The sequence below is a fragment of the Podarcis erhardii genome (genome assembly GCF_964252035.2).
Source record: "Podarcis erhardii genome assembly, chromosome: 7".
In the NCBI taxonomy this organism is placed as follows: domain Eukaryota; kingdom Metazoa; phylum Chordata; class Lepidosauria; order Squamata; family Lacertidae; genus Podarcis; species Podarcis erhardii.
Genome location: NC_138511.1, coordinates 83,571,444 through 83,592,962, shown reverse-complemented (window position 1 = coordinate 83,592,962; position 21,519 = coordinate 83,571,444). Strand labels below are relative to the sequence as shown.

Here is a 21,519-nt window from a genome sequence, read left to right as displayed (position 1 = left end):
GCTACATTTTTATTTGTTTCTGCAACTTGTTTACTTGTATCACTCCCTTGTTTCGTGAGAAGTTCCAAAGATTGATTTATTTTTTCCAATGCTTTGGCCAAAACATCTTCTGATGACATAGTTTTAGATTTTGTTTGTGAGGCAGCAGCTGCTCCTGTCAGTGAGGCCCTTCTTTGCTGTGAGGTATCAACTCTGTATTGTCTGCCGTATCTAAGACTTTTCTCCTGAAATGATTCTAATTTTCTTTTATCATTTGCCATGCCACTATCATGCCCAGCCAAGGTCAGTCTCAGGCTTGAGAATTTGTTTTCAATAGGAAATTTCCACTGGCTGGGCTTCTAGTAGCTTAGTTGTTTCAAAAAGTAACAAAGTCTGCTCTAGGGGGGGAAGTTCCCAACTTAGTTTCACAGTCTTTTAAAATAAAGATACTCTTTGCAAGTCCCCCCCCCCAGTTCTTTTTAAAAGGAGAAAGAAGTCCTAGTTCCAGCTCTTTTCTAAATAGTTGCAGATATGTAACAGTTTTAAAAGGCAGTCTTCAAATACAGTGTCTTTCAGTAAAGTTCAATAAAGTTCACAAAGTTATTCCACAATTCAGAGATCTTTATCCCTTTCAAGGCAGTCCTCCCTCAGGATGCAAAGACAATGGATATAGTTTCCCTTCTCATTTCATGCAGGCAATAAACTTTCAGCAGGTATTCTCCCCCACCGCTCCTGCCAGCTAGGTGGGGGGTTAAGTCTTGCTTTTTGTCAATGGGTTACACTTAGGCAAAATACAGCCTTCAAAGGTTACAGTTTAGCAGTCTCTTTGCTTTGCTGTGTCTACAGATCGGGAAAGGCGGACTTCCTTTTTGTACCTTTTCCCGTGATGGTATTTATAAAATTATTAAGTCCAATTTAAGCTTTTTAATCCTACTCATGAGTAGTTGTTTTTGACTCCAATTTGCCGGAAGAAATCAGCGCTCTCCGATAATGGCGATGCGGCTTCGCTCCACGGACTGGGTGACAGCTCTCAGTGCCACGCTCCCCCTGCGCCATTCCGAAGCCTTTAAAAAGGCTCTTTCACGGTTTGGGGAGACCCCTAAGGCACCCGCCGAGCCTCCTTGTTCGCAGGCTTCACTGCCTGCGATTTCTAAGGGTCCCCGCTTTGCCGTAGCGGCAGGACCCGAACCTCGGAGCTCCGGGAGAAGTCCGCCATTAATCGCTGGCGCCGACCGGAAGGGTCGTGTTCAGATATGTTTCAATCTCTTGTTCTGGCATGGTTCCCGGACAGAAAGTAAGTTGCAATGTGGTTCTTTAGCAAGTCCAGAAGGCATGAGAAAGGCCTGAGAAACAATGGACTACCTTTTGTTACAGCAGAGCGGAATGTTTCTGATGCTTAGCTGCTGAGAAGATGATTTTGAAAAGCTTTGAGAAGCTTTGAGCGTGCTTTGGTGGGGGGTGACTTCGGGCCTAGGTGAGGTCACCTGTCCTCACCTTCCTTCAAGTACTTTCTTCATTACAGGGTCCTGACTCATAAAAGTCACTCCAAACTTCCCCAAAAGCAGGGTAGAAACCCTTTAAACAATATCGAGGCAGGGATAAAGCAGGGGTCTGTGGACATTGCCTGGAGGTTCAGGGATGCTGTCTGTGGATAGTCCTGATGCAACACTGAATGAGAGACGGTGTGGCCTAGTGGTTAGTGTGTTGGACTAGTACCTGGCAGACTAGGATTCTGATCCGCACTCCAGCAGTTCACTGGGTGACCTTGAACCAGACATGGCCTCTTAGCTTAGCCTACCTCACAGGGGCATTGCTGTGAGAACAATATGGGTTTAGCAGGAAAACCAGTTGTGCCACCTTGAGCTCCATGCAGGAAAGGTGTAATATAAATGTAATAATAAATAAAGTAAATATGCACCTAGCTGGTGTGGAAGGTTTTACAGTCAAAACACAACTGCATGCTTGCTAGTTGGTATATGAAGGGGTTAAGGACCACAGAGTTTGAATTGCTGGAGTAGGCTCAGTTGGGTAGGGAGGAAGTGAGGGAGGAAGTGATGTATTCCTTCTCCTCTTTCCTCATTCTCCCCTTCGCAATGTGAGCCACGGAAGGAGGACATTCCTCACTATAAGCTCCCTACTTCAGACACATGTCAGAAACTACATTGCTGTATTTCTACCCAATAATATTTTTGACTGCATTTCCTAGTATTGCTCATAGGACAATGCATGACTGAGTTTCCTGCATTGCAGGGGGGGGGTTGGACTAGATGACCCCCGTGGTCCCTTCCAGCTGTACAATTTCTATGAGACCTTAAATCTGCAAGTAAATCATTTTTAAACATACTTCAGTGTGTGGTCTATTCATGCAGAAGGGGTAGAAGGAACCTGACACAGGATGAAGAAAGGCTGGCTAGCCTATTCCTATGCCTCACGAAACTGCCTGATGATGAGAATTAAATTCTGCTAGGGGCCGACAGTAAGGACTGACATAACCCGAGACCAGGAAGAAGAGACGCTGGAGGAAGATTGGAAGAAAACTTTTTTAAAAAATTGGGGGGGGGGGAATTGGTGTAAAATTAATGAGCATTAGGAAAAATGTTGGAATGAAAATATTTGGCTTTAGTAGAAATGATATAAGGAATTATGCACAAATAAATATTAAGTTTTAAGCTTTAAGGTATTTTATGGTAAGATAAGGTTAAAATAAATTAAGGTAAATTGAATGACAGAATATAGTGAAAGATGGAAAGGATTTGCTGAGTTAACTAATAGGTTAGACTGTTAAGACAAATTACTCAATAAAAATTGAGAAAGATGGAAAGAATTTGCTGAAACAAATAACTAAACTAGAATACAAAAAGGGAGGTGTGAGGAGGTCGATGAAACAAGTAAATGAAGGATGGAGATATGGAATATTGGATGTGTGTGTTTTTTATTGTTATTGGTGTATTGGTTTTTATGTGTGGTTTTTCCTTTTTTGATGTACTGTTATGTATGTTTTGTAAATTTTTTGTTGTTCTTTGCTTTTTTCTGTAATTTTTTGAAAGTTCTAATAAATATCATGTAAAAAAAATAAAATAAATTCTGCTAGGGGCCCAGAGAGTCTGCTAAGCTCCAGGCTTTGAATACAGGCTTGCAGCCATATTCCTTTGCTCATTGTTCCACACACATGGGCCTATAGAGGAGGAACTATAATTAATATATCTTCTTTCCAATTCCCATCAGTTGGCCCTATGAGTTACAAGATCAGACGGGCCTTTGGTCTGATCTCACAGAACCCTTCCAAAGTTTCCGTGTGGTTTTTAAATTCCTTCATTTTGTTTTAGCAACCCACCTGCTGTCCTTGGCAAACTGAAGTTCAAGCTCTTTCAAACATTACCTCTTCCTTTTCGTGCCAGTTGGACGTGGGGGCAATGACTCGAGGTGATGGAACAGGAAACTCACCCAGCGTCCTGTGTTAATGAATTACAGAATCCGAGGATGGAAGCAATAATTTATTCCCCTCAGAGGACCCCCTGCTCAAATAGTGAGCCCCTGCCTTCACCCTAGCAAAAGGCTACTCAGGACCCTCCGCTGAGCCACTATGAAGTTCATTGTCATCATACTGGTCTTGTACCTCTTCACAGGTGAGTAGGTGGTTACCTCAGTCTAGAGGGAAACTCTTAAGTCTCTTTATTTTTGAGTGGGTGAGCTCCCTGCTTTCTCGCGGACTTGGAACATGGAGGTATTATGAAGAGCTAAAAGGAGTTGTGTCATGTTTTGGAACAATTTTGCTTAGCCCAAAGTTGCCTGGTTGGTTCTTCAAAGACTTTGGGCACATTCCAAATTGGTCCAGAGGTTATCTATCGCTTCTCGGATCAATAATATTGGCAGACGTATCAGGCTTTTGGGTTGCACAGGCTCTCTGAAGAACATGGTCCAACTCTGAAACCTGCCACCAACAAACAATATGCTGAAAAACCAATGAGATAGGACTATGGAGTTAGCTTCAGAAAGCTTGAGTCGGTTATCAGTTTGGATCCCCTTACTCAAAGGCAACCAGGAGAACAGCAAATAAACCTTTATAGGATTATTCCATTTTGTCTTTCCAATAAGGTACGTTAGGCTGAGAAACTGTGACCTGGCTAAGACCATTCCATGAACTTCATAGCTGAGAGAGGGGTTTGAAGCCCAATATATTACCCACTATAGCATAGGCAGGTGGCTCTGTGGTCTAAACCACAGAGCCTAGCGCTTGCCGATCAGAAGGTCGGCGGTTTGAATCCCTGCAACGGGTGAGCTCCCGTTGTTTGGTCTCAGCTCCTGCCCACCTAGCAGTTTGAAAACATGTCAAAGTGCAAGTAGATAAATAGGTACCGCTCCGGCGGGAAGGTAAACGGAGTTTCCGTGCACTGCTCTGGTTCGCCAGCAGCGGCTTAGTCATGCTGGCCACATGACCCGGAAGCTGTCTGCGGACAAACGCCGGCTCCCTCGGCCTATAGAGTGAGATGAGTGCGCAACCCCAGAGTCGTCCATGACTGGACTTAACAGTCAGGGGTCCCTTTACCTTTATAGCATGGGCAAATAAAGACATAATCTCCAGACTCATGCCAGCACCATACCCAGTAGAAGCCACAGTGATCTATTTCCACTTTTCATTATTAGATATCTATTTCATGTGCAAAGGGTTCCAGGCTCCAAAATTCTAGATTTGGGTTTGCTGAAGCAGAGTCCATTCTGCAAATCACGTTGTGTTTTTTTAAGGGTCAATAGCCTGGGCCTGTGTAGGTCTAATCTCTTCTTTTGATGCTTTGACAGGACAATCAAGTGGGGATGGATGGGGAAATAATCATGACGTCTTTGGTAGTAGTTATCTTGGTAACCTAAAGTACCCTTTCAGCTTAAATTTCTCTTAAGAAGAGCAGATCCCCACAGGCCTGGATTCCTGTATGAATTCTGCAGCACACAGCAGGAACCACAAGCAAAATCTCCAGAAAAAGCACAGGAACCTTTTTTTGATGTGACCTATGCCAAAAGTCAAAGGACGCAGGTGGCACTGTGGGTTAAACCACAGAGCCTAGGACTTGCTGATCAAAAGGTCGGCGGTTCGAATCCCCGTGACGGGGTGAGCTCCCATTGCTCGGTCCCTGCTCCTGCCGACCTAGCAGTTCGAAAGCACATCAAAGTGCAAGTAGATAAATAGGTACCGCTTCGGTGGGAAGGTAAACGCCGTTTCCGTGCGCTGCTCTGGTTCGCCAGAAACGGCTTAGTCATGTTGGCCACATGACCCGGAAGCTGAACACCGGCTCCCTCGGCCAAGAAAGCGAGATGAGCACCGCAACCCCAGAGTCGGCCATGACTGGACCTAATGGTCAGGGGTCCCTTTACCTTTACCTTATGCCAAAAGTCAAGTTACCCAGCCATTCCCACCCCCCACCCCCCGCAATGGGACTAGGAATTTGATTTGAAATAATACCGTGTTAAAATAATATCACCATATGAGTGCTGGTTAACAACAGCTTGTATGCTTCTTTGAAAGAGGCAATGAGAAGGCATATGATTGGAGGAAATTGTAATGCTTTGTGTAAGAAACCTATAAAGAACCCCCCTCCCAGGGCGTTTGGGTGGGTCAGCCTTTGTAGAGCGATCCTGCTGAAACTCTTTACTGCAGTAAATAAATTTTCTGGATTCTTTCTTCAACCCAACTCACTAGTAGTTAATGGTGCAAGTTGTGGCAGCAGATTTGCCTTGCAATATTTTGGCGACCGCGTCAGGACAGAGGGGCCTGGGCAGCTACCCCGTTGGACCACAAGGGCCGCGATCAGCCAAACGGCCGACATCTTGGATAGCCCAGCGCACGCCAGAGTTTACCAGGACCGCGGCTGCCCCACCTTACTTCCTGCGCAACAAGACGTGACGCAGATGTTCTGCTTCTTTCCCCAGGCCATCCGACTTTTGCCCAAACGGATAAACGGGTCTCCAAGTTGGAGCAGTTAAAGCACGACCTCACTAAACTCCTGGGAAAGGTCAGCGAGAAAGCGTGGGATAAATTGAACTTTGTCAGAAGATCGAGGCTCGGACAAGAACTGAGGTAAGCAGATCTGCCTCCTTTCCCCCATTTTAGGGGATTGGGGACATTAACTAGGGACTTCATGGACTGAAGCTTTGAGAAGGGTGGCAGGGTTTCTTCTTTGCTAGATTTTCCTTTGCAAGGATGTGAAGCCTGGGAGCTAACTGTGGCCCTCCATACCTCTCTATCTGGCCCTTGGGGCACACTCTCTAGGTCACGTGTCTGCCCCAGTTACAGTGGCGTAGCGTGGGTTGTCAGCACCCAGGGCAAGGCAAGTAATTTGCACCCCCTAACCCGTGGATTTGCGCCCCCTAACCCAAACCCCCAGATGTTGCGCCCAGTGCGGCCAGCCCCCCCTGCACCCCCCACGCTACGCCACTGCCCAGTTACACCCTTTCCCCACAGGCCATACAGTTCACCAGCTTTGCATCGCTTCCTCCTGGTTGGAGAGCTTTTGCATGGCTGGAATAAGTGTCCTTTACTCTGCTAATGCCTCTTGCTTGCATTGCTGGGATATAGACCGCAAAGTCTGAGTGTGTGTAGAAATGGTAGCCTACTGCACAAAAGTGAAATTTTACAATTGTGGTTGGCACAAACTTTGGCCTCTGGCTCTGGCCACCAATGACAGGTGGTCCCAGAAAATTCATCCAGAATGAAGCATATAGCCTTTGGGGCTGAAAAGGTTACCCACCCCCACCCCCCCACCCCCACCCCCCCGCTCTTACTTCCTCTTCTACTTTGTTAATTTTTTCATTCTAGGAATTTATGAAATGTGTGTAAAAGTGTAACATGAAGGCTGGCTCCCCAATTCTTGAATATCTCACCCATTGAGGGAAGTTTGCCTCCTTTGTTTGTTATTCCACCTTTCCTCTGAAGTGCAACTTCATGTGTGTAACTTTAATCCCACAACAACCTTGGCTTGCTAGATTAGGTCCTTGTCTGGCCCAAGGTCACCCAGGGAGCTTCATGGCTGACTGGAGGTCTGACTCCTTGTGGAATAAATGAATAAACAAAGAGGTTCAAAAACAGCCCAAAGGAAGGGCCCCTTTGCAGAACTGTTTATCTGCACATTTTACATTGCTGGAGACACTACAAATGAGACAAAGCAAATGTTTGACAAGCTAGAATCCTCCCTAAGAGGATTCTTTCTGCTAGAATGTACAATTAAGTAAGGAATGTATTAGAAGCAGATTGATAGCCTATGCCAGGGGTGCCCAAACATTTTTTCAAAGAGGGCCAGATTTGATGAAGTGAACATGCTTGAGGGCCGACCAAAGTTGCTGATATTTTTTTAGGGTTTTACCTCAGGAAATGAACTGCCACAGGGGCCGGATTGAACCAACCGGCGGGCCAGATTAGGCCCCCAAAACGGACTTTGGACATACCTGGCTTATGCTGACCCTGAGAGCTTCCTGATTTATGAGGGCTGGGTGACTTGAAAACACACCCCTGTTGACGAAACTGATAATTCAGATGGACGTGGGATGTATGTAATGGAGGGGGGACATATTAGGGACATATTTGGGAGTAGGCATGAAATGGGCGTTTAGGGAAACCTGTAAACTGCAATTTCTCAACCAATAGGGATATTCGAAGGGTTTTAGGGTATAAATTGTCTGTGATGAGAACTGGAATGCGCAATCCCCTCTTTACAGCATGAGCTGGGGGGGGGGGTGTCGTTGCCCACAGTACTGTGTCGACCAGCTTATGCCTGATTGTGGTGTAAACTCCTTCTTTCAAAGAGAAATTTGAATCCATCTGGGAAAGGTCCCTGGGACAGATTTGTCCAACACTCCCCCCCCATCCTAATCCAGTATTCTAAACCAGGGGTCCCCAAACTAAGGCCTGCGGGACAGATAAGGCCCAAGGGACCCGTTTATCTGGCCCACAGCGACCCCCGCTTCCATTGCCCACTCTTACTAGCACTGAGCAGCTGCCCACTTCCAGGTTGGAGGAGCACCGGAAATAGCTTGTGAGCATGCACGTTATTTGCGCATGTGCAAGCATTATTTCCAATGCACATCCAGGTTGGAGAAGGCTCGTGCACATGCGCACACACTATTTCTGGTGCTCCTTCGACCTGGAAGTGCGCCGGAAATAGCATGTGTGCAAGTGTATGGGCACCCGCTCCTCCAGCCTGCCACGCGATCAGTGCTGGAGACACAGGCCCAAGGCACGGTAAGTTTGCTGACCCCTGTTATAAACACTCTACCACACTGGCTCTGTATCCCGCTCACAACGCTCTATGCCTTCTGAACCCCCACAGAATCTTGTTTCGTGATGATGTTGCAAAACTGCGCAAGTACATCCAGGACCTGCAGGCTGAGCTGCCCCCCGAAATCACACAGGCCTACCACGCGGCAGTTCAGTTGTCTGGGCATGCCCTGGTGGGCGCCAGCTGTAACCTAGCCGTATTACGGTCTGCCACAGAAGAGCTCTATGAGGGGCTGGAATCTCTAGTGACTTTCTACGCCAGCCCCGTCGCGGAGAAGTTGAGACCACACACGCAGGTCCTGAGAAATATGGTCGTCCCCAAGATGCAGGAGCTGGAGGAGAAGCTGAAGCAGAAAGTGGAAGAAAGGGGGCCTGAGCTGATCCCTTATGCGCGGAAGCTTCACCGCCAGTTGCACGAATACCAGCGGTCCCTAGAGCCTTATGCCAACCAGGCCCAGGAGAAGATCAAGCTGGGCATAGAGACATTCAGCCAGACCATGCAGCGCTACGTCACCCCACTTCTGGAGGCAATCAAAAAACGCACCACAGACTCTTAAGAGGAAGGGCTGACATACCCCAGTGCTTCCCCTAGATCTCTGAAACTTCTCATAAGCAATGGAGGATGGAATCTTGGCCAAACTCTTTGAAACAGAAAGGGTCAAAAAAGGGAAGCGACTGGATTGAGTGTCCTCAGCAATCTGGGGTGGGGAGCTGAGGCTGTTGGTGATATCTTCCCTCCCCCAAACCATGTAATAAAGGAGCTGTCCCTAATGATGCTGGTTTAGGGCTGTGTTTATGTCGTAATGTTTTCTGAAAATAATTTTATTGCATTTGTATATAAAAATATAAATGGAGAAAATGGCGTTACTTGTTATAATATAAAATCACTACATATTATAATATAATCAGGCTCAGCAATGCATGTAAATTTCAATAAAATTTAATCCGGACTACTTAGCCCTAAGTAAGTCTTGGTGGGCTATGGCTATTTTGTTCTTAAGAGGCAAAGGTAATGAAGATGTACTGTGTATCTTGAAATTTGTCCAATCCAGACCCTTTCCTCAGGAGTCTCAAGTTTATGCATTAACTTTTCCTTTAGTGCTGTGTTCCAGACCTCTTGAAAAAGGTAAGTTGAAGATTATTTCCAATTTTTGGCAATACCAAAGGCATGCCACAACAAGAAGAAAAGCCATAGGCTATCTGTGTGATACATTCCTGGAGAATTCCTGGAGAACAGGCGAAGTCCCGGCAGACTGGAGGAGGGCAAATGTTGTCCCTATTTTCAAAAAGGGGAAAAGAGAGGACCCAAATAATTACCGCCCAGTCAGTCTGACATCAATACCAGGGAAGATTCTGGAGCAGATCATTAAGCAAACAGTCTGTGAGCACCTAGAAAGGAATGCTGTGATCACCAATAGTCAGCATGGATTTCTGAAAAATAAGTCATGTCAGACCAACCTGATCTCGTTTTTTGACAGAATTACAAGCCTGGTAGATGAAGGGAACGCAGTGGATGTAGCCTACCTTGATTTCAGCAAGGCATTTGACAAGGTGCCCCATGATATTCTTGTAAAGAAGCTGGTAAAATGCGGTCTTGACTATGCTACCACTCAGTGGATTTGTAACTGGCTGACTGACCGAACCCAAAGGGTGCTCATCAATGGTTCCTCTTCATCCTGGAGAAGAGTGACTAGTGGGGTGCCACAGGGTTCTGTCTTGGGCCCGGTCTTATTCAACATCTTTATCAACGACTTGGATGATGGACTCAAGGGCATCCTGATCAAATTTGCAGATGACACCAAACTGGGAGGGGTGGCTAACACCCCAGAGGACAGGATCACACTTCAAAAAGACCTTGACAGATTAGAGAACTGGGCCAAAACAAACAAGGTGAATTTTAACAGGGAGAAATGTAAAGTATTGCACTTGGGCAAAAAAAATGAGAGGCACAAATACAAGATGGGTGACACCTGGCTTGAGAGCAGTACAGTGGTGCCCCGCAAGACGAATGCCTCGCAAGACGAAAAACTCGCTGGACGAAAGAGTTTTCTGTCTTTTGAGGTGCTTCGCAAGACGAATTTCCCTATGGGCTTGCTTCGCAAGACGAAACGTCTTGCAAGTTCTTGCGAGTTTTTTCCATTTCCCCCCCTTTTTCTAAGCCGCTAAGCCGCTAAGCTGCTAATAGCCGCGAAACCGCTAATAGTGCTAATCCGCTAAACCGCTAATAGCCGTGCTTTGCAAGACGAAAAAACCGCAAGACGAAGAGACTTGCGGAACGGATTAATTTCATCTTGCGAGGCACCACTGTACATGTGAAAAGGATCTAGGAGTCTTGGTTGACCACAAACTTGACATGAGGCAACAGTGTGACGCGGCAGTTAAAAAAGCCAATGCAATTCTGGGCTGCATCAATAGGAGTATAGCATCTAGATCAAGGGAAGTAATAGTGCCACTGTATTCTGCTCTGGTCAGACCTCACCTGGAGTACTGTGTCCAGTTCTGGGCACCACAGTTCAAGAAGGACACTGACAAACTGGAACGTGTCCAGAGGAGGGCAACCAAAATGGTCAAAGGCCTGGAAACGATGCCTTATGAGGAATGGCTAAGGGAGCTGGGCACATTTAGCCTGGAGAAGAGGAGGTTAAGGGGTGATATGATAGCCATGTTCAAATATATAAAAGGATGTCACATAGAGGAGGGAGAAAGGTTGTTTTCTGCTGCTCCAGAGAAGCGGACACGGAGCAATGGATCCAAACTACAAGAAAGAAGATTCCACCTAAACATTAGGAAGAACTTCCTGACAGTAAGAGCTGTTCAACAGTGGAATTTGCTGCCAAGGAGTGTGGTGGAGTCTCCTTCTTTGGAGGTCTTTAAGCAGAGGCTTGACAACCATATGTCAGGAGTGCTCTGATGGTGTTTCCTGCTTGGCAGGGGGTTGGACTCGATGGTCCTTGTGGTCTCTTCCAACTCTATGATTCTATGATTCTATGATTCCCCCAGAATGATGTGATATCTGGGCACAACCACCACACATGGACTAAAGTACTCCACACTCCACAATTTTTTTGAACATAACGGTGGCAGCATGTGCTTTATTCTATGGAGGGTGCAGGGCATGAAAAATTATTTTAATAGCATTCTCTCTTTTTCTGGCAGAAGCAGATCGCAATGGTGCTCACTCAACAGAGAGCTGCAGGATATGTGACAATGGTTGAACTACATGTTCTGTTAGCTACCTAGCTGTGCCTTTTAAGAGTAGAGTTTTCTTCTGCTTTTCCACAAAATTGCAAAAGCAGGGGGTGGCTGATTGGATCAGGAACCAAGAATGGCAAGGCAAGTGGTGGTTTAACTCTTCTCCCTTCCCATGATCCTGAATTTCTGTTTGCTGCCTTGAGAGATTCAGCAGAAAGATGGCCTAGAAAACTTTAAATGATGCTATTCAGTCCATTGTGTATAAAGTACAGCCATACCTTGGGTTACAGATGCTGTCTCGCCAGAGTGGTGCATGCTCTGGTTATCTCCCGCTTGGACTACTGCAATGCACTCTATGTGGGGCTACCTTTGAAGGTGCTGACCTTTAAAGCCCTAAACGGCCTTGGTCCAGTATACCTGAAGGAGCGTCTCCACCCCCATCATTCTCACGCTCAGGTCCAGCGCCGAGGGCCTTCTGGTGGTTCCCTCATTGCGAGAAGCAAAGCTACAGGGAACCAGGCAGAGGGCCTTCTTGGTGGTGGCGCCTGCCCTGTGGAACGCCCTCCCAGCAGATGTCAAAGCGATAAACAACTACCTGACATTCAGAAGACATCTTAAGGCAGCCCTGTTCAGGGAAGTTTTTAACGTGTGATATTTTACTGTATTTTTGCTTTCTATGGAAGCCGCCCAGAGTGGCTGGGGAAACCCAGCCAGATGGGCGGGGTACAAATAAGAAATTATTATTATTATTATTATTATTATTATTATTATTATTATTATTATGCTTCGGGTTGTGTGTTTTCACACCATGCCAAACCTGGAAGTACCAGAAAAGGCTACCTCATTTTTCGCTCCATAAGACGCACCTGACCATAAGACACACCTAGTTTTCAGAGGGGGAATGCAAGGAAAAAATATTCTTTAAAGGGAGTGCAGATCAGAGCCTGTATGCATTCCAGGCTCTGCTCAGCGCTCCCTTTCACGCTCTGCGCAGCTCTTGCGGGCTTTTCTGGGAGATGGGGGATGGCTAAGCCAGAAGCTAGAACAGCAAGAGGGAGCGCAGTGATCCCTCTCGCTGTTCTGGCTTCTGGGATAGCTGCGCAGCCTCTTCAGGGCAGCAGGATGAAGGCTCCCTGCTGCCGTGCAGAGGCTTTGCGCGGCTGTGCCAGAACAGCGAGAGGGAGCACTGCACAGCAATCCCTCTCGCTGTTCTGGCTTAACTGCGCGAAGCCTTCATTCGCTCCATAAGACGTACATACATTTCCCCTTACTTTTTAGGAGGGAAAAGGTGCATCTTATAGAGCGAAAAATACGGTACTTTTGGATTTTGGTGCTTGCACATGCGCAGAAGCGCCGAATTGCAACCCGCACGTGTGCAGACGAATGCTGCGGGTTGCAAACGTGCCTCCCACACAGATCACGTTCGCAACCCGAGCGTCCACTGCAGTGCAGAAATTCAGATATCTCATCCCTACCTCAGTTTAATGTCCATACTCCTTCCCTGCCTCTCCAACACACACACAAACAATCTCCATGAAATTCACAAAGACAACAAGGGTAATTAAAGGCTAGATCTTTTATTGCTCCATTAAGGGGATGTTTACAGGCATTAGGAGCCATTGTGTCAGGGAGAGTGTGGCTCTTCAGCAGCTTCAACCTTTGCTAGGCGCCTGTCTGAGAATTTCCAGCACAAAGGCCAGACTCCCTCCATCCTTATCCTGCTGCTCACCCCCTCTTGGTTGCTAAACCGGGTTCTCACTGGGGCGGCAGCATAAACTTGGCCAGACAACCCGGGAAGTCTTCAGCGCAGTCTTGCAAGCTTTTGTAGGTCTGCTTGAGATTGCCGTGAAGTCGCTGGATGACGGGGCGGAGCTCCTGGGTCCGCTGTTGGATTTTGGTCTTCATGTCCTCCACAACAGGCTCCAGCTGGGCTCGGATATCCTCCACGTTCTGCGTCAGCTTCTCTCTGCCGGAGGCCAGGGTCTGCTGCAAGGTCTCCATCCGTTGCTCTGCCTTCTCCTGAAGCTTCTCGGTGTAAGGAGCTACGTGCTCCTGTACTTTGGTGATGCCACTCCGCAACTTCTGGTCCAGAGCTTCTGCAAAAGGTTGCACCTTCCGATTCAGCTCCTGCAGGTCCTCCGTCACCTTTTGGAGGGCCGGAAGAAGCTGGTCCTTCAGTTCCGCCAGGTGGCTTTGGACTCTGTTGAATCTGTCGGCGGCCTGGGTGCTGCAGAGGAGAAATAGTTTACATATATATAATTTTTTATTAGTTTTTTAACATATCATTTTCAACAGTAATTAAACAGATTTTTACATCTTATTCAATTTTTTTGACTTCCATCAGTCCTGTCTGAAAATTTTCCAATCTGATCTCTCCGTATGCATTTCGTATTTTCCCTATTACATTTCAAACTCATAACCAATATCTCTATCTTTTTCTACTTTGTAACACTTCGTATATTTCTCCTTACAAAACTTCTTGTAGTCCTACTAGCGTAATTTGTTGATGACAGTTGCTCTTCAAATAATTCATATGCTTCTTCCAATCTTCTGTAAATCTCTGGTCCTGCAGGTTTCGAACCCTTCCTGTCATTTTGTCCGATTCTGCATAGTCCATTAATTTCGTCTGCCATTCTTCTTTCGTCGGAAGCCGAGGAGAAATAGTTTAACCTGGGAGAAACCTACAGGCCAGTTGTCCTTCAAGGAGTATGTTGTATTGAGGCCAGTTATTCAAGTTGGCTTCTCTTTCTCCTCAAGAGGAAAAGCCAAAAACAAGCACTTCTTCACACAACACACAGGTGAAACCTACTGCAAGCTGCGCTGACGCCTACCAACTTAGATAGCTTCAAAAAGGACTAGGCAAATTCATGGAATACGAGGGTAATTTATTTATTTGTTTAACAACATTTATTCCCTGTTTAATTGTAATAAAACCTCAAAGGGGTTTACAAAAATACAACTATTCTCAGTAAAAAGCAACTGAGAACGAGCAATGAAAGCCTTTTAAATATAGTTAAAATCAGCAGTAATCTTAAAAATATATATATAAACACATTTGACATGTCTGGACAGGCTTGCGAAAACAAAAATGTTTTAAGCAGGTGCCAAAAAAGAAATACAGCAAACACGCCTGCCTGCGGTTAATAGGCAGAGATTGCCAGTGTGTAGGTGCTGTTACAATAATTATACAGTGGTACCTTGGGTTACATACGCTTCAGGTTACAGACTCCACTAACCCAGAAATAGTAACTCGGGTTAAGAACTTTGTTTCAGGACAAGAACAGAAATTGTGCTCCGGTGGCGCGGCAGCAGCAGGAGGCTCCATTAGCTAAAGTGGTGCTTCAGGTTAAGAACAGTTTCAGGTTAAGAACGGGCCTCTGGAACAAATTAAGTACTTAACCCGAGGTACCACTGTATGTGGAAATAGATGTTATATGTGGAGGCTGTAACAGTTTCAGTTCCAAAAATCAAAGTGATCAAGCGGGCACTTGTGGGGTAAGGCAATCCCCACACGTAAATTTCCACGCTGTTAATGGTTTTATATACCAGCAGTAACACTTTAAAGGTTTTATATTAAGGTTTTATATACCAGCAGTAACACTTTTGCTTTTGCTATAAACTTGTTCTGAACATTTACTGGCAATTGTAATGTATATTATATATATACTTTTGTATATATATATATAAAGCCACTTAGAGGCTTTATTGACAGTTAAGCAGCATACAAACGTTGATCAATAAATAGCAGGAGGGGAAATCCAGCAGGGCTCTTGCACTGACCATGTGTGTCTTTGCTTTGCTCTGCCACTGGTGGTCTGGCCTCCTTTGAGAGATAAATGTCACACCCCAAAGGAACCCTAAGTACATTTTAAACCTGCAGTTCCAATGAAAGAGATGCACCTATGTCCCAGGATGCCCGTTCTAAATTCCAGCTTCTTAGATGATGTTGAAGGACCCTCATCTCTGTGAAGCCCCTGTGAGTGAGCCAAGTTTGTATCTGCTGCATCATAAGTCTAGTCACAGGGTAGAGATTTCAAATCACCCATGAAGATTTATCTTATCAAATTCAACGTGGCATCCCGTGATGTCAGCCCTAGTCTGGGTCAGTACAACCTGTGCTTGGGAGGGTGATGTGGTTTGTTTGTTTGTGTGTGTGTGTGTGTGTTTATATAAAGATATTGTGTCACCTGATCTCCTCGGGTAGCTTGAAACTTTCAAAGGGGCTGAGGATCTGCTTCCAAGTCAGGGCGGTGCTGACAGGTTCATCGCTTGAAGCTGAACCTGTGGGAGGGAAGGAAGGAAGGAAGGAAGGAAGGAAGGAAGGAAGCCAGATATAACAGGGTTGCCATCAAAAAGTGAAAATACAGACACAAAAGTTGTTGAGTGTCCCCCTCCCCTTTTTTTTGCAAAATCTCCAAAACAGGTAAAGTTTTTTAAAGCTATTTTATTGGAATAAAATAGCCTATAATTAAACATTTTCGATACGGGCAGCATTTTGGACTCGCAGCTGTCCATGGAGGCACAGGTCAAATCTGTGTCCAGGGCAGCTGTTTATCAGCTCCATCTGGTATGCAGGATGAGACCCTATCTGCTTGCGGACTGCCTCGCCAGAGTGGTGCATGCTCTGGTTATCTCCCGCACGGACTATTGCAATGCGCTCTACGTGGGGCTACCTTTGAAGGTGACCCGGAAACTACAACTAATCCAGAATGCGGCAGCTAGACTGGTGACTGGGAGCGGCTGCCGGGACCACATAACACTGGTCTTAAAAGACCTACATTGGCTCCCAGTACATTTCCGAGCACAATTCAAAGTATTGGTGCTGACCTTTAAAGCCGTAAACGGCCTCAGCCCAGTATACCTGAAGGAGCGTCTCCACCCCCATCATTGAGCCCAGACTCTGAGGTCCAGCTCCGAGGGCCTTCTGGCGGTTCCCTCCCTGTGAGAAGCCAAGTTACAGGGAACCAGGCAGAGGGCCTTCTCGGTGGTGGCGCCCTCCCTGTGGAACGCCCTCCCACCAGATGTCAAAGAGAACAACAACTACCAGAATTTTAGAAGACATCTGAAGGCAGCCCTGTTTAGGGAAGCTTTTAATGTTTGATGTATTAGAGTATTTTAATGTATTTTTTTGGAAGCCAGCCAGAGTGGCTGGGGAAACCCAGCCAGATGGGCAGGGTACAAATAAATAATAATAATAATAATAATAATAATAATTATTATTATTATTATTATATGCCCGGCTTTTCCCAGCCATTATAACCGATTTCTGAAAATTCCACCTGGACCCCATTTTTGGATGGATGGATCCCGGACACATGGCAGCCCTAACTTTATAAGAATGCATCCTCACTATGGAATTGGCCTTGAGGCTCTCCTGCCTTGACACAAGTGTGAATTCTTTTACCTCAGAAAAACAGAGCGTGCCCACGTTCACAGCACATTTCTACAGCACCGCTTTAAATCCTGCCAAAGGATTCTGGGAGCTGTAGTTTGTTAAGGGTGCAGGGCGTTGTTAGGAGACCTCTATTCCCCTCGCAGAGCTACAGTTCCCAGAGTTTGCTGGAAATAAAGACTGGCCGTTAAAACTTTCAGAGAGAGGAATACCGGGGGGGGGGGCTCCTAACAGCTCTTAGCGCCCTTAGCAAACTACAGCTCCCAGAATTCTTTTTTTTTATAACCTTTTTATTCAAAATTAAAACAAAACATATTATCCAGAAACATATCATCCTTATTTCCCCCCATTTTTCCTCCCTCCCCCCACAGAACCCACCCCCCCGTCCCCCAACTTCCCTCAGTTCCAGTCTTTGATTTCTCTAAAAATGCTGTTTTTTGCATGTTACACAGTTGTATAGATCCTCAAACTATTTAGCTGATTATTATCAATAAAAAGTTTGTGAATGTTTATTCAAAGCCAGCCTAGGAGTCCAGATCGCTTTTTTGCGTCTTCAAATACTTTGTAAAGGGTTCCCATTCATCTTTAAAGTCACAGTTATCCTTGTCCCATAGCTTGTATGTCAGTTTTGCCAGAGCTCCCAGAATTCTTTTGGGGGAAGCCACAACTATTTGACGTGGCCTTTTTGGGCATCTCTGCGGTGTTTTGATTTTGGCAGGTCTCAAAGGATCACGAGGATCAGTGACCTTTGTGCCTGGTTATCACGATCATTTTCAGGGGTATCTCTCCAAGCGCTCCTGCCTTTTGAGGGAAAGAGGGCGCCAGCCAGAAAAGGGTATTTTCAGTGGTTACCGCCCCGCCTATGGAACTGCAAGTCTCTCCTCACCCCAGAGAGGTTTGCCCAACACCAAGCCCTTTATTATTTCCATGCCAGGCAAGGGGTCTTTTTATTTTTCCACACCTTCGCATTTTCCATCCTTTTACCTTCGCTCTTAGATCTATTAATGCTGGGGATCTCCCCCGTTCCCCTCTTTACAGGCTTTCAATGTTTTTTAGTTATTGTTAGTCTATTGTAATTTTTAATATTTCATAATATTGTTGTTAGGTACCCTGGGTGCCCTAGTTGAACTGAAGGGGCAAATTTCATGAAATTGGGGAGGAAAGAGAGTTAAGCCACCATTTGATGGATGAAGACCACCCAGGGACAACTGCAGGCACAATTCCTGCATCGCAGGGGGTCGAACTAGATGACCCTCAGGGTCCCTTTCCAACTCTATAATTCTGTGATCAGGTGAAGATTCACATCAATAATAAAATAATAATAATAATAATTTTTTTATTTATATCCCGCCCTCCCCAGCCAAAGCCGGGCTCAGAGTGGCTAACAACAATAACAGTTTACATAAATCCAGTTACAGATAGGTAGCCGTGTTGGTCTGCCATGGTCAAAACAAAATAAAAAAATTCCTTCCAGTAGCACCTTAAAGACCAACTGAGTTAGTTCTAGGTATGAGCTTTCGTGTGCATGCACACTTCTTCAGATACCTGAATCTGAAGAAGTGTGCATGCACACGAAAGCTCATACCTGAAGCTCATACCTGAAAGCTCATACCTGAAGCTCATACCTGAAAGCTCATATCTGAAGAAGTGTGCATGCACACGAAAGCTCATACCTAGAACTAACTCAGTTGGTCTTTAAGGTGCTACTGGAAGGAATTTTTTTATTTAGTTTACATAAAATCACCATCAATTAATTGAAATGCATTCTAAAATCAACTCATTCTAAAATCAATTCAAAATCAAATTAATCAAATTAATGGCAACCATTGGGCTGGAGTTCTATCAAGAGCTCCAGAAGACAAATACTGAGGATAATTTTTACCAGAGACTCGTTTCTAGTCTCTGTGAAACAGAACAGGGTGGGATATACCTTTATTACAGGCAGATGGGACTCACTCATGCCCTGCCTTCTGCCTTTGGAATTGCCCAAACTGACATCAGCATTACACAGGCTTGCAAATCAAACGGCTGCTATTATTATTGGGTGGAATTCAATGCAGCGCTAAGGAGATAGTTTTGTCAACACAAGAATTTCTGCTTGCACAGCAGAACAACCTCCCCTCTCCTCTTCCCAGGTGCTGTTCTGGGGGGTTCACTTGAGCCTCCGGAGATTTGGGGGAGGCATAGGAGTCCATAGGGGGAGAAAGCCCATTGTACCAGCTTCTGCCAGTGGGTTGGGTTAGCTGAATCCAGCCCTCCACTATTCACCTCCTGACTGAAGCGTTGCATCTTTCATTAATACACAATGGGTCAAGATACAACAGATAACATCTTACCCACTTTCTACGTGCCAGGAAGAGCTGCACCTGTGGGATTTCTGCTCCCAATGCAGCTGTTAATACCACAGATCCTGTGTAGGGCCAGTGGTAGATCTTTCTCCCAACTCATTGCATTGAAAGGTTTTTTAGATCCTGGCTGTGTTTGCCAATGCTGTATGAGGGGAAGGCAGGCAGGTGAAAGCCTAACCAGAGGGAACCCCACTTACCTATGATGGCGGCCAAGCTGAGAAAAACAGCAAGAAGCTTCATGGTGCAATGGGCCCAGGGAGGCACTGGAAAGGCAGATTAATTGGGAATGTCAGAAAAGAGATGAAAGGCATCCATTTATGGGGTGGCAGGGCAGGCTGACCACTCTGACCCGGTCACTCATTAACCCGGGGCTCCAAAGCGGTTTGGCAAGAGAAGGGCCCGCTGGCCTCTCTCCCGCTCGCTACCCATCACCCTGCCCTCAAAAACTCAGGGTGGGCAATGGCCCAGGAGAGGGTATTCTCTGGGGCAGCCCCTGAGTTGTGGATCCCCCCTTCCCACAGACGTGTGCCTGGTGTCTTCGTCAGACAGCTTTCTGCGAACGAGGAGGAGGCATGTCTTTAACTTCGGACCCCTTCTCTTCCGGTGGTTGCAAACTCCCCTGGGACCTCAGGGTGATGGGTGTGAATGTCATCATATAAAAGGATTTGACTCCAGAACCAAAAGGGGGGTGGGGGAATACTAGTAGTATTTTCCAGGGGGGTTCGGGCCTAAAGTTTAGGAATTTCTTTTCATTGCACAAAGTTAAAAGGTCATCAAGTTCCTACAGGGTTGCTCACTTTCCCACTAGCTTTTGCTCCTGCACTTCAGTAAGCAACTAGATCCACAGACATAGCCAGGCAGTTATGATGCAGTAAGGACGCAGGTGGCGCTGTGGGTTAAACCACAGAGCCTAGGACTTGCCGATCAGAAGGTCGACGGTTCGAATCCCCGCGACGGGGTGAACTCCCATCGCTCGGTCCCTGCTCCTGCCAACCTAGCAGTTCCAAAGCACGTCAAAATGCAAGTAGATAAATAGGTACCGCTCCGGCGGGAAGGTAAACGGCGTTTCTGTGCGCTGCTCTGGTTTACCAGAAGCGGCTTAGTCGTGCTGGATACATGACCCGGAAGCTGTACGCCGGCTCCCTCGGCCAATAAAGCGAGATGAGCGCCACAACCCCAGAGTCGGCCACGACTGGACCTAATGGTCAGGGGTCCCTTAATGATGCAGAACCTTGCCTGCATTTTTTTATTAAAAAGCTGATTTCTGCAGATCAGCTGTTGCTAGAGGCATGGGGCAGCTATCCCTAACCTGCTGCCCTCCCGATTCTATGGGAATCCAACACTCATCAGCTCCCAGCCAGCATGGTCAATAGTCAGCTGCCCATCCCTGACCAAAACTTTACAGCTTGATCCTATCACCAGCCAACTCCCCCCTGCCTGCCGTCTCGCTTACAACCAGGGGGTGGCGTTGCCAGTCATCTTCCTCCTTTTTAGTCTCAGTGCCGCCCCTGAAGCAGGGATTAGGGCAGGGGCAAAACTAGAAAACATTGGCTCTGCCAGTTGTTGGCTCTGGTGCTTGTGTTGGTCTGAAATCCGCCACCTGACTTAAGGCAGGGATCATCATCAGCTCACTTCTTCAAACATTTGCACCGCTATTAAGAAACTGTTTATGAAGTTTGGTTAAAACTTCTGAAACAATTCTACATATATGGATTATGTCTCTACCCCCCCCCCATCTGTCACTATAAACTGAAACGGCTACACACACACACATTTACCTCAGATGGCATAGAAATCAGCAACCAGAGGAAATTTGAATTCTGTCTGAGCAAACTCTGCTTGTATCCAGTTCCACACTGGTCTCAAACCCCACCCAAGCGGCTGCTCTCCTTACCTAGCTCTGCAGGCTATTGGCTCCTCTTGAGTAGGCCAGCTTCTCTGCCTGTGTCTATATTTATAGTTGGATCAGCAGGAGATAAGGATTTGGAAATTGCATCTGCAGACCTGGTGGCACGACTGCCACCCCACCAGGCCCCTCCCAGAGCCAGGGCACTGTCCCTGAATTACCTCTGGGGTGCTCAGTGAGCTAGGAAGGGTAGAGATCATAGAATCAAAGCACGGTGGAGTTACAAGGGACACCGAAGGGTCATCTAGCCCAACCCCCCTGCAGTGCAAGGACGAGGGGATGAAGGTTTGTGGACTTGGGAACCATGAACAGGAGCAAAAGGACAGCACAGGCTCCAAACGGTTCTTAGTTTCACAACCAGGCTGCCTCTTTTGATTCATTCCTCATGGCACAACAGCCAGTGGTAGAACATCGGCTTTGTGTGCAGGTCACAAGTTCG

The 21,519-nt window shown here is 46.4% G+C and overlaps 2 protein-coding genes across 3 annotated transcripts; one reads left to right on the top strand and one right to left on the bottom strand.

Moving 5' to 3' along the window:
• Positions 1 to 3,450: 3,450 nt before the first annotated feature.
• LOC309346040 (uncharacterized protein) lies at positions 3,451 to 9,147 on the top strand. The gene is made up of 3 exons (XM_081869689.1): positions 3,451 to 3,605; positions 5,902 to 6,049; positions 8,295 to 9,147. Exons 1-3 carry the CDS (start codon positions 3,563 to 3,565, stop codon positions 8,797 to 8,799), a joined length of 696 nt encoding a protein of 231 aa, XP_081725815.1. The 5' UTR covers positions 3,451 to 3,562; the 3' UTR covers positions 8,800 to 9,147.
• A 3,848-nt stretch (positions 9,148 to 12,995) lies between these two features.
• Positions 12,996 to 21,137, bottom strand: LOC309346084 (uncharacterized protein). Of its 2 annotated transcripts, none has more exons than XM_081869765.1 (4): positions 21,069 to 21,137; positions 19,372 to 19,437; positions 15,622 to 15,715; positions 12,996 to 13,661 (listed from the first exon to the last, which is right to left on the bottom strand). In XM_081869765.1, the coding sequence occupies exons 2-4, from the start codon at positions 19,412 to 19,414 to the stop codon at positions 13,190 to 13,192; spliced, it is 609 nt and encodes a 202-aa protein (XP_081725891.1). In that variant the 5' UTR covers positions 19,415 to 19,437; positions 21,069 to 21,137; the 3' UTR covers positions 12,996 to 13,189. The 2 variants fall into 2 exon arrangements, with proteins under 2 accessions (XP_081725891.1, XP_081725892.1); XM_081869766.1 differs by having other exon boundaries at positions 20,953 to 21,100.
• Between the last annotated feature and the right edge of the window lie 382 nt (positions 21,138 to 21,519).

Bases quoted from the DNA above. Each gene is read 5' to 3' on its own strand.
- LOC309346084 (XM_081869765.1), bottom strand. From the start codon at position 19,414: ATGAAGCTTCTTGCTGTTTTTCTCAGCTTGGCCGCCATCATAG. The intron at 15,716-19,371 runs GTAAGTGGGGTT...TCCCTCCCACAG, and splicing joins CAGCTTGGCCGCCATCATAG to GTTCAGCTTCAAGCGATGAA. The intron at 13,662-15,621 runs GTGACACAATAT...TCTCCTCTGCAG, and splicing joins AAGCTACCCGAGGAGATCAG to CACCCAGGCCGCCGACAGAT.
- LOC309346040 (XM_081869689.1), top strand. From the start codon at position 3,563: ATGAAGTTCATTGTCATCATACTGGTCTTGTACCTCTTCACAG. The intron at 3,606-5,901 runs GTGAGTAGGTGG...TTCTTTCCCCAG, and splicing joins GGTCTTGTACCTCTTCACAG to GCCATCCGACTTTTGCCCAA. The intron at 6,050-8,294 runs GTAAGCAGATCT...GAACCCCCACAG, and splicing joins AGGCTCGGACAAGAACTGAG to AATCTTGTTTCGTGATGATG.